Below are 13,993 nucleotides of genomic sequence, written 5' to 3' on the forward strand. Positions count from 1 at the left end.
GCAATGTTTTTCAGGTTGAAAATATTCTCTTGCATGACCGAGGCCACTACGTCCTATGTGACTTTGGAAGTGCTACCAACAAATTCCAGAATCCACAAACTGAAGGAGTCAATGCAGTAGAAGATGAGATTAAGAAGTAAGCTTTTCTTCCTTTCTCGGAGTTTTACCCATTATCGGATCAGCAGTTTTACTTTCAGCTTGTGATTGAGAAGATCAGGGTGAGAAGACAATTGTGCTAGTCAGTTGCCCCTCGTCTCAGAGCATCATATTGGCAGTTGGGTCGTTCGATTTTAAGTGGAGGATGGGGAGAGGATTCATAATCATTGATCAGTGGAGTAAGATGAAGGAATCTTACAGCACTTTATCAATGGTCCTGTGGTCATTGTACATAGATCTTTTGATTTACATCACAGAACCCTTAAAAAGTGCACACTCCATAGAAGTACTGTGATGTGTTTAAGTGGGATCACAACAGCTGTGACATTACCGGTCAGTTGGTTGTGCTTTTTACTGAACCCTAAATTGCTGTATATTACTTCCTGCCCATAAGGTGCTCACCTGCAATCTAGTGGAATTAATGGTGAGTAGGGCTGTTATAGGCTCTACAGATATTGAATCACTGACTTCCACGAGAAGAAGTGTGTTTAGATTTGTGACTGCAGTAAGAACCTGACCCGTTTTCCCCTGTTGTCCAGAGTGTTGGATTTTTCACTGGCAATAGCACTCGTATTACTGCCACTAAATCAGCAGTCTAGAGTGCGCGCATATCCTGATCCTCTCCCTCCTTTCCTGCCTCACCCCTGGCAGCCAGGCCTGGGGCAGGAAGACTTCTGGTCCAAGGCCCTGATGGGCACCTAAACCACAGAGCCCTCTGGACCCTAGGGACTCTAGCAGCACAAAACACTAAGACTCTCACTTTGAAGATGAGCTTATACTTCTCTTTTCTTAAGCCAGAGATAAGAGGAAAACTGTTGTTTCAGCCCTATTCTGGCAGCAAAGATCCATCCACCTCCCATCCTAGCCAGGGCCCACTTTCTATCCTCCTGAGTGTCCCAGCCGGTATTACATCTCTGTGTCAAGCCACATCTAAGGGGATTACTATTTAAAAAAAAAAACAAATCAGCCAAATATAGTATCAGGCAACAAAGTTTTACAGGAGAAGATTTTGTTATTTGAAGACCCAAGAAAAGTTGCTTTTAGAGTTTATTTACTGTCTTAGTGTCTGCTTCCCCACCTGCTCTTAGATTGGAAGGACTGCAGCTAGAGAGCCCTGGGTGTGTGCCAAGGACAGCTCTTCATTTCATCTGCACGAATATCCCATACTGTCTTCTCCAGAGTGCTCCCAGGGAACTAGACTCTACTAATATGTGTATATATATATATTTAGAGTAATTCTGCTACCCCTGGTTTTTAATTATAGCATTGACATATTTAACAAAAAATGAATCTCTTGATTGTAGATACACAACGCTGTCCTATCGAGCACCAGAAATGGTCAACCTGTACAGTGGCAAAATCATCACTACGAAGGCAGACATTTGGGTAGGTGTCAACTAACCTATCCACATCTCAGATGTCAGCAGTCTTGGCTGTAAACTCCCAAGTTTAATCCAGACATTGCCATAGCAAGAGTGGCCACTGTACCATATCATTGTCTACTTATCCCTCAGGGTTATTCTCAACTCAAGCTGATCAGCCACTGCTTCTTGAAGCATGGCAAAGAAAATTACTTTAGACCTCTGTGAAGGTTATTCAGGTGACCTGCCCATTATTTAGGTGGTTTTCAGATATGTGTTACTAGTTCTTAAGAGCAAAACCAGCTGAATACTTGTTCTTTATTGGAGCACAATTTGGTAATGATGGTAGAAATAATAGAACTTAGCAGCTAAGTAGTGATGTTGGGTTGTAAATTCAAGTTTCTAATAGGTTAGTAGTACATAGTGTTTAGATCTGCTCGTGAATGTGGTTGATGCCAGTATCCCTCAGCAGACCCATTTGCAGTTATGGTAAATAAACCACTAATAGCAATCTGCTTCTTTTATTTTTTCAGGCTCTTGGATGTTTATTGTATAAATTATGCTACTTCACTTTGCCATTTGGAGAGAGTCAAGTGGCAATTTGTGATGGAAACTTCACAATTCCTGATAATTCCCGATATTCCCAAGACATGCATTGCCTAATTAGTAAGTATGTCAAGTGTCTAGTTTCCCCTTTTTATTTCTACTCTCTAGGAATGGATTGGAGGATAAAGGGATTAGATCCCAGGAGTGATGAGTGGGATGCGAAAATAAAGAAATCAGCTGATAACGGTTGGTCACTCAAAGATCATGTAATGGTATCTAGTTAGAGTGGTGAGTCTTTTTGCCAGAAGTCTAAACTTGGTTTCACACCTGGGCCAGCCGTCTGAGCAGAAATCTCAACTGGGTTTTGAGCTTTACAGCACTGCTCTGTTTTCTTGCAGTCCGTATGAAAGCTCTGGTACCAAAGGAGTCCAGCTGACTCATATCATATAAGTGATAAGAAATTCATCTTTGCAAAACTGGAAGCAACTCAAATTAAAATGATTGCAATGCGTTGGCTGAAGTGAATACATAATTAAGACTGTGTAACTCTATGGAACTAGGTTTTTCCTCTCATTTAAGTTAATCACTGGATTTTGATAAGAAGCATTTAAACTCAAAGTTTTAAAATGTTTTTAAGATTCCCCACGCTTTTGTATCATCGTAGTAAGCATATGTACTAATGTTCATTAACCAGATGGTAGAATAAGTAATCTTTGCTCAAACCCCTATACTAGAATGCTAAAGAAACAGAGATTTTTATTATCTTTTTACCTTGGTCGAGATGTTTACTATTCACATTTTAACAATCACAGATTGTAAATCCTGAGCAGCACCGTTTGGGTCCTAGGTGGGGATACGCTGGAGAAAATAGAAGAAGCAAATGTGGTGCGGAGCATCTGGCATTTGTTGAAGGCCTACTTGCACCCCATTTAATTCTTAAAACCCTATATAGTGAGTATAATTATCCCTATTATGCAAATGAGAAAACAGAGCCTCAAAAAGTGCAGGTAACATACCCAAGTTAACATAGTAGCAGCTTTTAAGTGACTACCCATTCCATTATACCAGTTTTATCAATCAACCTCTTCTGTTTATTAATACAAAAGGGGGGGCAGTATTTAAAGGAATGGAATATGGTGTTCAATGGTTGTTGGATGTTTTCAGAGGTAAACGTTAATTGATATCTGTGCTAAAATTGCAGTTATGTAAATGAGATTGGAAGGAAATATGGGAAAATGGACAAATTCGTTGCTAGAATGGTAGGATTTTTTGGTAAATTTTTTTTTTAACTTTTGTGCAGCAAATTCATATTAGGAAAAACAGCTCTTTATGAATGTGTGTAACATGGCGTCTTTCCTAAACCCTGATCTATTTCACTTTACAAACTATTGGAAGAGTCCACCGTCACCCTAACTCACAGGTCCAAAATTACATTTCTTGTCATTCCTGCCCCACTTCCCATCCCCCTTTCACTCCCAGTACAAGGTTCCCCTCCCTCTCCTTTTTTCAGTTTCTATCAATGATGTCGCCATTCAAGCCTAGATGACTGAAACTTAAAATTTTCTTTGAATCTGGCTAGCAGGGCAGAAGAGAGTCAGTCATTTCCTAAGTGGCATTAATGCTTTCTTTGAAGTTTCTCTCTGTTCTCCTCACTGTCACCACAGTATATACTGACCCTGTCAGCTCATGCCTGTACTGGTGGACTGGCCACCAGCCCCTCCCCTCCTCAATCTGTCCAACACACCCTTACCGTGAGATGGATCTTATAAAATGCCACCCTATCATGTCCGTATTCAGTAAACCTCATGGCTTGCCAGTGGTCCCATATGTTCTGGATTCATCCTCCCCACCTTGTTTCCCTTTATTCTCTGACAAGGAAACCTCTGCCCTGTCCTCTTGGCTCCTCTGTTCCTTGCAACAAAGCATTCTCTTGCCTTTCTCTAAGTCCATCTTTGCTCAGACTGTTTTCTTACCTGGAATGTCTTTTTCTCTGCTTTTCCCCTGACCAACTAAATTTTTTCCTGCCTTCAAGGACCAGCTCAGCTCCTGCCTCTTCTGCAAAGGCCTTCACAAGGCTGCAGCCTCATCAGTCTTTTCTCAACTTAGGGTCCGAACCGTTCATTTGATTACTTAAGCAATAAATTGCCTTACGTTGCTGTTTGCATGTATATGTGTGTATGTGTTTATGTCTTCTCAAAGATTTTTTTCCCTGGGGATTTTTCCAGCTTCAGAAAGAATAGAAGCTTAAAGGACCTGGAAACAGTCACATGATCTATAGATCAAGTAAAAGTAGAAGATATATTTGTTATCTTGTAATTTCTTTTAGATTGGAGACCAGCTAATACCTCCAACAAAAGAATAATAAGTAAATTCATGAAATTTGAGTTTTGATTACAATTATCAAGAATAATCATTTATCTAACTGACAGTATGAAAGAAGGAGGCTAGAGCTTCCTAGGTACCGGAAGATGAATGTGGTAACTTCCACATTGAGAGCTTGAGTCCCTGTTGTGCAGGGCACAGAATGTGAACTTAAAGTATCTTTGTTACAATTCAAAAACTTTGTAATTTTCTTGCAGATATTTAAAATTGTAGGAAAGTTAGAACTTCCCTTTTCTGAGAGGGGAGGAAAAGGGCTAATCTCACTGTCTGACTTTTATGAGAAATAAAAATTTTAAAATGACAGAATTTTAGTAATAGAGAAACTACGCTTCTTAGTTAATGCACTAACTCTTTGGGTATTATTAAATAAGTTCATATATGTTTATCTTAGGGTATATGTTGGAACCAGACCCTGACAAAAGGCCGGATATTTACCAGGTCTCCTACTTCTCATTTAAACTGCTCAAGAAAGAATGTCCAATTCCAAATGTACAGGTATGTGAAAGGTGCTTTTTAGGGGATGTAAACATGATTGAATTGTCATTTAGTGTCCCTGGGGTATTAATCAACTGTTAAAAGGAATGTAGGTGTCCCTAGCTTTATCTAGTAGCAGGCATTCAAACAAAGCTAACTATGACGCAGTTGCTATAAAGGGAATCCAATTTTCCCATAGAATTTAATTATAAAACTGAAGGATATACACACACACACACACCTCCCCCACCCAGGGAGAGAGTTGAACACTTTGGGTAAAGATTGATAAACTTTACCTTGTCACCTGCCATAGTTCCTTGAGAGCGAGTGTGCCTGTTGTATTGGGTGGGCCAAAAGGTTCGTTTGGTTTTTTAAGTAAAAATAAAAGATACATTTTTCATTTTCACCAAGAACTTTATTGAACAAGTATTCACGCTTTTATTCTACTACCTTCTGCCATTTTTCAGGCAACTTCGTAATTCCATCTTCCCAAAACTTTTTTTTATCTTTTTGAGCAAAGAACTGTTCCAGGTGCCTTTTACAGTCTTCCAGGGAGTTGAAATTATTTCCACTAAGAGAATTTTGTAAGGACCTAAATAAATGGAAATCCAAAGGTGCAATGTCTGGTGAATAGGGCGGATGAATCAGAACTTCCCAGCCAAGCTGTAACAGTTTTTGCCTGGTTATCAAAGAAACATGCGGTCTTGCGTTACCCTGATGGAAGATTATGTGTTTTCTGTTGACTAATTCTGGACACTTTTGTCACATGCCACTTTCAGTTGATCTAATTGGGAGCAGTACTTGCTGGAATTCATTGTTTGGTTTTCCAGAAGGAGCTCATAATAGAGGACTCCCTTCGAATCCCACCATATACACAACATCACCTTCTTTGGGTGAAGATCGGCCTTTGGTGTGGTTGGTGGTGGTTCAATTCTCTTGCCCCGTGATCTCTTTTGTTCCACATTATTGTACAGTATCCACTTTTCATCACCCATCACAATCTGTTTTAAAAACAGAATGTTTTCATTACATTTAAGTAGAGAATCGCATGCAGAAATACAGTCAAGAAGGTTTTTTTCGCTTAATTTATGTGGAACCCAAACATCAAAGTGATTCTCATAGCCAAGTTGGTGCAAATGATTTTCAGCACTTGATTTGGATATTTTGAGTATGTCAGCTATCTTCCACATAGTATAACATTGATTGTTCTCAATGTCTCGATTTGATCGCTATCAACTTCAACTGGTCTACCTGACCATGGAGCATCGTCCAGTGAGAAATCTCCAGCATGAAACTTCACAAACCACTTTTGACACTTTCGATCAGACATGGCACCTTCTCCATACACTGCACACATCTTTTTGTGCATTTCAGTTGGCATTTTTACCTTTCTTGAAATAATAAAGCATAATATGCTGAAAATGTTGCTTTTTTTCTTCCATCTTCAATATTAAAATGGCTACACAAAAATTCACCAATTTTGAGAAGTTTAATGCACACTGACGTGGCAGCTGTCACATACAATCTAACAAAATTGTTTTGAATGCAGTTAAAGACCACTAAGTGCTACTAGAGCCATCTTATAGAAAAAACCGAACGAACCTTTTGGCCCACCCAGTATTTACCTAGAGAAGGTTAAGCAGGCTGCTCTTCTGAGGCAAGGCCCTGGACTCGCTCCTGTGCCTGATGGAACGTAAGCCCCCCGTCCCTTTGCTCCGTCGTTGTAGCAGAGTTTTCTTGGTTTTGTGTCTGTTGCTGGCCAGTCTGTAACTCACACTCTTTTTCTTCTACCCTCCCCACATTTGCCAGGCCATCAGAATGTTTTCTACACATAGTCATCCTAAACTCCACAGTTTTCAGAGTACAGTGCTTGCAAACACTTTTTGTAACCTTGGCATATTTTTCATGTCATAGTGTGATTCAACTTTCTTGAATGTTTTACTAATGGATGCTGTAATAAATAATTTCTAATGGGAAATTGTCTTGCTAGTTTCTCCAGTAATGAACTTCTGATGTCAGTACTGGAGCTTGAGCATGCTGATAGAGAGCCCTTCTCTTTCACTCCCATGTTTGGAATCAGATGTGGGAATCGTTCAGGTGGAGCTCGGCATATTGGCTTTATTACTAACAAGACTGAGTCGGGGAACGTGGCTTGACCCGTCAGGCTCCCTAACTGAGCCCCTGACTGAGCAGCGGATGCCTGGTTCCTGAGGGACAGGCTTGTCCACAGAGGAGGGAGGGGGAGGGGGAGGGCAAGGGCGGGCCAGGCCAGCTCCCTTTTCTCTCCAGTCTTACCAGTCAAGTAAGTTCCCCCTTTCCCTTGGGAGAGGAGTACTTGAAGGGTGGGAGAGAAGCTAGGAGAAGTTTGGTAGCCAGAATTCCTCCCCAAACCTGAAAACATGGAGGAAATGGAGGTGCCGCCTAAAAGCCACTTCCATTACTAGTATTCCGTAGTTCAGGTTTCCCAGATTAGCATGAAGGATACTGTGTAGTAACCTAACACGACATGATTCCTTTTGCTGTCCCACTTTCCCATTCATGAAGTTAAATAATGTGAACTAGGATTGGAAGCATTCAGATTGGTAACTAGTTTTTAAAAAGTAAGCTTCACCAGTCTCAAGGCGTCGGACGCTTGCTCAGTGGTGGTCCGCTGTGGTCTTGTGGCTCCCTGACCACCAGGGGCGCTGTTAGACGGATGGTGCAGAGTCCAAGCCCAAGGAGCTCTGCCCGGCTTGTGGACTCCCGTGCTGGGAAGAGGGGCTGGCTCAGCAGGCACACACACTGTGGCCGTGGGTTTCTCTCAGCATTCTCACTGAAGGCTGGATGCACCCTGGCTTGGCGTACTAGTCAGCACCAACTTCTGTAAAATCTAGCTGAGAGCTTACATGGTAATATAGCTTACGGACCTCTTTCCATTCCTTTCATAACAGCACCTCTAAGCTGTGCCGTAGGAAGGGGAGGGTGCTGAGGTCAAGCCCCAGTGCCCTTGCCTGGCACGGAAGGTTGAGAATGACAGGGATGGAGTGTGCTGTACTCAGGCTGCTCTGTCCGCTTCTCAGATCCTTTGCCTCCCTGATTGCGGCTGAGTCCAGTGGGGTATACTTAGGTTTTCGTCCCTTCCCAGAGCAGAGATCAGGGTCTGGAAGCCACTCTGGAAGACCCTAATGAGTATTTCCATGGGCCCAATCATGCTGGTTGTTCTTTTACAAAGAAATCCGTAGGGTGAGTTTTGGGAAGTGGGCGAAATGGGAGAAGGGAGTCAAAAGGTACAAACTTCTAGGCATAAAATAAATGTCATGGGGATGTAACGCACAGCATGGTGACTATACTTAATAGTACTGTATTGCATATTTTAAGGTTGCTGAGAGAGTAGATCTTAAAAGTTCTCATCACAAGAAAAAAAATTCTATAACTGCGTATCATGATAGATGTTAACTAGGCTGATTGTGGTGATCATTTTGCAGTATTTACACATATCAAATCAATTGTATTGTACACCTGAAACTAATATAGTGTATGTCCGTTACATCTCAATTTTTTCAAAAGTCTGTGATGTCCTTTTAAAATTTTCTTTCAATTCTATAGAACTCTCCCATTCCTGCAAAGCTCCCTGAACCCGTGAAAGCCAGTGAGGCAGCTGCAAAAAAGACCCAACCAAAGGCCAGGTAAGAAATGCCTTAGTGAACACTTATTCTATTCCAGTTGCTTTAGTAGCAGGGGAGGGCGTCTTGTGCTTCTTGATTCTTTTTTTTTTTAATTAATTAATTTATGTATTTAATTGGCAGTGTTGGGTCTTTTTTGCTGTGCATGGGCTTTCTTTTAGTTGCGGTGAGTGGGGGCTACTCTTTGTTGTGGTGCTCAGGCTCCTCATTGCCATCGCTTCTCTTGTTGCGGAGCATGGGCTCTAGGCGCATGGGCTGCAGTAGTTGCAGCACATGGGCTCAATAGTTGTGGCTCACGGGCTCTAAAGCACAGGCTCAATAGTTGCGGCGCACAGGCTTAGTTGCTCCGCTTCATGTGGGATCTTCCTGGAGCAGGAATCGAACCTGTATCCCGTGCATTGGCAGGCGGATTCTTAACCACTGCGCCACCTAGGAAGTCGGGCTGGTGGATTCTTAACCACTGCGCCACCTAGGAAGCCCTATGCTTCTTGATTCTTACACTGCCATGGCCAGACGCTGCACAGGACAGGACAGGAAGCTCTGTCTCCCCCAGGCAGAAAATGTTCTTTGGGAGTGCAACTGGGAATGTAATAAGATACAGTGATCTACATCTGAAAGAGAATCTGGCGCTCCACAGCTACTCCCTCTGCTTGGGAATAGGCACAGGGCATTCAGAGGTGCAGCGACAGCAGACCTTAAATATTGCTAGTACAAGAGCATCCTAAACATGTGTCCTGGCCTTTGCATAACCTAGTTCACCACCTTAATCTCCAGGAATTCTTACTTTCTGTGGCTCCAGCCCACATTAGGAAAGTAGAGGTCAAAGCATTGAGTCTATGAACAGCAAAAGAGCCTATGAATCTTAGCTAATCACATTCTAAACAACTGAGATTCTTCCAAGAAGCAGGCCAAGAGAGGAGACAGGAAGCTGGGATTTTATTGGGGGAAATACCCCTGTGAGAGAAAATAGCGAGGGCGCCAAGGAAGCTGGGAGAGCCATCAGAAAGTGATGTAGTCTGACCCTGAGACAGGGAGGGGAAGGTTGGCTCCAAGTGACCTGGGCTGCCTGCCACACATTGTGAGGAAGAGGCATTGTCAAGGAGTCCTGTCTTTTAGGAACGGGCCTACCTTAATATCCTTGTGGCTGGGACGGTAAGGCTGAGAACAGCCTCTGGGAAGTGTGGCCTCGGGGCAAACAGGGCAGTGGATTTCAGGAGTACAACAGCTGGAGCACTTGGTTATTTATTTATTTATTTATTTATTTATTTATTTATTTATTTTAATTTTTTTCCCCCAAATTTTTATTGGAGTGTAATAGTTTTACACTGTTGTGCTAGTTTCCTCAGTACAACAAAGTGAATCAGCTGTATTTATACAAATATCCCCATATCCCCTCCCACTTGAGCTTCCCTCCTACCCTCCCTATCCCACCCCTCTAGGTCATCACCAGTCATCAAGTTGATCTCCCTGTGTTATGCAGTTGCTTCCCACTAGCCATCTGTTTTACATTTGGTAGTGTATATATGTCAGTGCTACTCTTGGTCTTTTACACCTGATAATCAAAGTCTGCAAGGCACATCCTCGTGGCTGCTATGCCTTCCAAATGGCAGATTCTCAGGGGAGTCCAGGAGATGTTTATATCCCAGTTTTCTACCACACTCCCATGACAAGGAAACTTTAGTGCAAACTGTATCAACAAAGCACCCTAGATGGAAATATATGAATTTAAATAGAATAGTAAAATAACTTCTGTGTTTTAAAAAATTCTTGAATATTTATAGAATGCCTGTTGTGTGCCTAGGGCTCTTCAGATGTGGCTCTAAAGTAATAAGACTTAGGTTTTTAACAAACTTAGCAAAATGCATCCGCGATGTTACTTTGCAGTCTGTTTTATATCTTAGTAAGTCTGCCTTGCTCACCTCTGGGAATTGCTCTTGGGGCTGATTTAATTAGCTTAGTCTTTTGGGCTTATGGCCATCTTGTAGTAGGCCCAGACATGGTATGTACAGAGGCTAAGCAAAGACCCATTCCCACAAAGCATACACATTTATAAAAATTATAGTACCTGCTAACATTTGAGTGCTACTGTGTTGTGTAAAATGGAGAAAATAATACCTACACCATGAGGCAGGTGTGAACATCGAACACTCCTGTCTGTGACTGTGAAACTTCTGTGAACTCTCTGGTGCCCAAACTGCAAGCATGTACATACCTTACAGCCAAGAGATTTGGGTCTGAGTTGTCCTATATGTAATTTGCAGTGATTTCCTTTGGATGATCATATTTGCTCCCCAGTCCTGAGAGTTGGGTTTTTCTTTCAAACTCTTTCTTTTTTTTCTTTTTTTTTGGCCATGCCACGCAGCTTGTGGGATCTTAGTTCCCCGACCAGAGATTGAACCCACACCCTCAGCAGTGAAAGCTCAGAGTCCTAACCACTGGACCGCCAGGGAATTCCCCTCAAACTCTATCTTTGAAGTAGCCACTATTCATTATTCATTGAGGCATCACATATGCCAGATACCATACTAGGTACTTTGCATAAATAAGATGACTTTTTTCTGACTTAAAACAAACCTGTGAGGTTGTTGCTGTTCTCATTTTACAGATGAGGAAGCAGAGACTCAGAATTGTAAGTCAGCTGCTCAAAGTAGTTATTCGGTGTGCAGTTAGTAAAAGAACCAGAACTCGCGCATCCCCATTCTTTCTACTCTGCACGTTAAGTGGTTTACCCAGGATCACACAGAGAGGGCAGCTTAGAGCCAGATCTGCTGGCTTCAAGGTCTGTATTTTCTTACAACATATTGAGGTCCATACAAACTAACATTTTGAGCACGCTTGAGTTTATAAAACTGTTTTACAGTTGGTGTTCACATCTGCCTCATAAAGTAGGTATTACTGTCTCCATTTTATACATAAGGGACCCCAGGCTAAAAGAGGTTCAATGACATGCCTATTATCATAGTTAGTTAGTGGGGAGCTAGAGTTCAAATACAGTTTTCTTTGACTCCAAATCCCATTGATTCTAAAAATGTTACCCTCAGGAGACCAGTGTGGAAGTTCTTGGCATTTGGTTTTCTACAGAAGTCTGTTTACCTCCCTCACCCTTGGCTTCATCTTTCTTACCCCTTTCTCCTCTTTCCCACCCCTTTCTCCTCTTTCCCGACATCTGTCCCACTTTCCTTCCTACCTCCCTTCCGCATGTCACAGCTTCTCCAAATGTGATGCTTTTATATTACCAGTTCTCCACCCAGTATGAGAGCAGGAAGCCAGTGAAAAGCCTCAGGATCCAGAATGGACTTACCTTGGAGGCATGTCACGAGGAAGGACATGGGGCCAGCTGCTTTGCTTCCTATTTTGTATTTGGAGGCTATGCCAGATATATTTTGGAAATATTCACGAAACTTGTTTATTTTGGCCTTCACCTCATCTATTACTCCCTAAAGTGTATTTTCAAAGGGTAGCCACTCTGATCTGAGTTGGATAGTAGCCAGCGGCCTGCACTGCTCTAAATCAAGGGAAGCTACCACCTAGGTGGTAGCACCATCGCAAGGAGCAAGCCGACTACACTCTGTACTCATTTGGATTAGATTTGGCTGTGAGTTCCAGAAAGTGCAAGTGACAGTGGCTTATATAAGACAGATTTTTTCTCTCTCTCTCTCAAGCAAACAACATCTGGAGGCCAGTGGTCCAGGGCTGGTATGGAGTTCTGTTCCACCAAGCCCTCAGGTGCCCAGGCTGCTTTAAGCTTATCACTCAACCATCCCTGTGGTCGTGGCCATGTCCTCATGGACTGATATGGCAACCTCCCTCTCCCAAGCAGCGGGATCAAGGAATTGCCAAAGAGGAAGAGAGACAAAGAGCATGCACAGAGTTTCTTAAGGTTTCTAGAAGCCGCTGCATAACAATCTGTTTGTATCCCTTGTAGGCCAGAACTAGACGCATGACCATACCTGATTACAAGTGAGGCTGGGCAGTGTGATTTTTACTCTGGGTGACCCTATAGCTCGCCAAAAATTGTTATTACCATGGAAAAAAATGAATATGTATATTGGAAGAAACGGAGTTCCTGTCATACTCACCAAATCCTTTATCTTGAGTTATTATTCTTTCTAGTTGCCTTATTGGATTAACTCATTTGCTGCTTTTTATTATAGAGAGACCATTTTGACAGTTGTAATCAAGTTTGAGTCCCTCTGCATCTGAAAACCACCTACTTAAAAACCCTCTTTGCATCATCACCAAAGTATATTCTAGGAAGTCCTGGAAGTATTAAGCAAAATGGTCCCAAGGTCAAAAAAGTTTGAGAAACGTTGCATTCTATATAATGTTCTCTTTGAGGTTTTCCATGCACATTCACATATGAAAAGTTTTGCTAGAAAGAAATCTGCTCAGTATAGTTTGATCAGTATGTTAAAACTTATTTGCCCACTTTTTTTTCATAACATCTAGTAACACATAACATCCTGTGGAATACCCTTCGGGAAAGGTCGATTAAGTGGATCTGGAAGATTTGGGTGAATGTGGAGGTGAAACCTTTTTCTCCCCCCCTTTTCTTTTTCTAGACTGACAGATCCCATTCCCACCACAGAGACTTCAATTGCTCCCCGCCAGAGGCCTAAAGCTGGGCAGACTCAGCCCAACCCAGGAATCCTTCCCATCCAGCCAGCCCTGACACCGCGAAAGAGGGCCACTGTTCAGCCCCCGCCTCAGGCTGCAGGTCAGTAACTACTTTGATTTGAAGCTTGGTACACTTCTTTGTTATCCTGAACAATAGAGAAGTCTTGGAAAGCTTGTTTTTTTCCTGGAATGGAATCTAGAAGCACATAAAGAATAATGTTTCGTTGAGGAGCAAGAGGTGAGCTGCCACTGAAATTGTACAGTTAGTGGCTGGCAAAAGGGAGGGCCTCTCATTGAATTCTGCAGTGGATCTCCAAGGCCAGTGAAACCTGTTGTCTCTGTTTTTTTTTTGGCTTGGCCCTGATTTTATGGCGTGGTCCATTCATCCCATACCTTACCTCTCTATTTCATATAATTCTCTTTGCATTTAAAAAAAAAATCTTTTTTGACACATCAATTATTTCTTTAAGGCTCTGTCTCTTGAAGTATCTGTCACCTCTTCATGCTTTGGTGTTCTGTTTCTATTAAGCTGACTGAGTTTAGTTATGTAAAGAGGATTGATCCAAATTATCAAGTAACTGGACACAGCCATCACTCCCCCTACCAGGAAGCTGCTTTTGGTGAATTTGGTGGCCATTTACGTACCATCAGGCATCCAGACTGGGGTTGTGTAACATACGTGTAAACCATCAAAGAACGCTTTTGCCCTTTTGTCTTGAGGCATGCCGACAAATGCAAAGATTGTGTTATGTACAGTAGCATCAAAGACCAGTTGAATATATAGATTCTCAGGCT

At 42.2% G+C, this 13,993-nt stretch overlaps 1 protein-coding gene across 7 annotated transcripts in view; it reads left to right on the forward strand.

Annotated features, from left to right (window-relative positions):
• The window catches only part of AAK1 (AP2 associated kinase 1), a 167,354-nt gene that overhangs the window by 100,968 nt on the left and 52,393 nt on the right, over window positions 1-13,993 (forward strand). For all 7 annotated transcript variants that reach the window (XM_057740643.1, XM_057740644.1, XM_057740645.1 and 4 more), the window contains exons 6-11: window positions 15-136; window positions 1,461-1,542; window positions 2,051-2,183; window positions 4,837-4,940; window positions 8,505-8,584; window positions 13,144-13,298. In XM_057740643.1, coding sequence (XP_057596626.1) covers window positions 15-136; window positions 1,461-1,542; window positions 2,051-2,183; window positions 4,837-4,940; window positions 8,505-8,584; window positions 13,144-13,298 — 676 coding nt within the window. The remainder of the gene's footprint in view (window positions 1-14; window positions 137-1,460; window positions 1,543-2,050; window positions 2,184-4,836; window positions 4,941-8,504; window positions 8,585-13,143; window positions 13,299-13,993) is intronic.

This window comes from Hippopotamus amphibius, chromosome 7 (genome assembly GCF_030028045.1).
Source record: "Hippopotamus amphibius kiboko isolate mHipAmp2 chromosome 7, mHipAmp2.hap2, whole genome shotgun sequence".
Classification (NCBI taxonomy): domain Eukaryota; kingdom Metazoa; phylum Chordata; class Mammalia; order Artiodactyla; family Hippopotamidae; genus Hippopotamus; species Hippopotamus amphibius.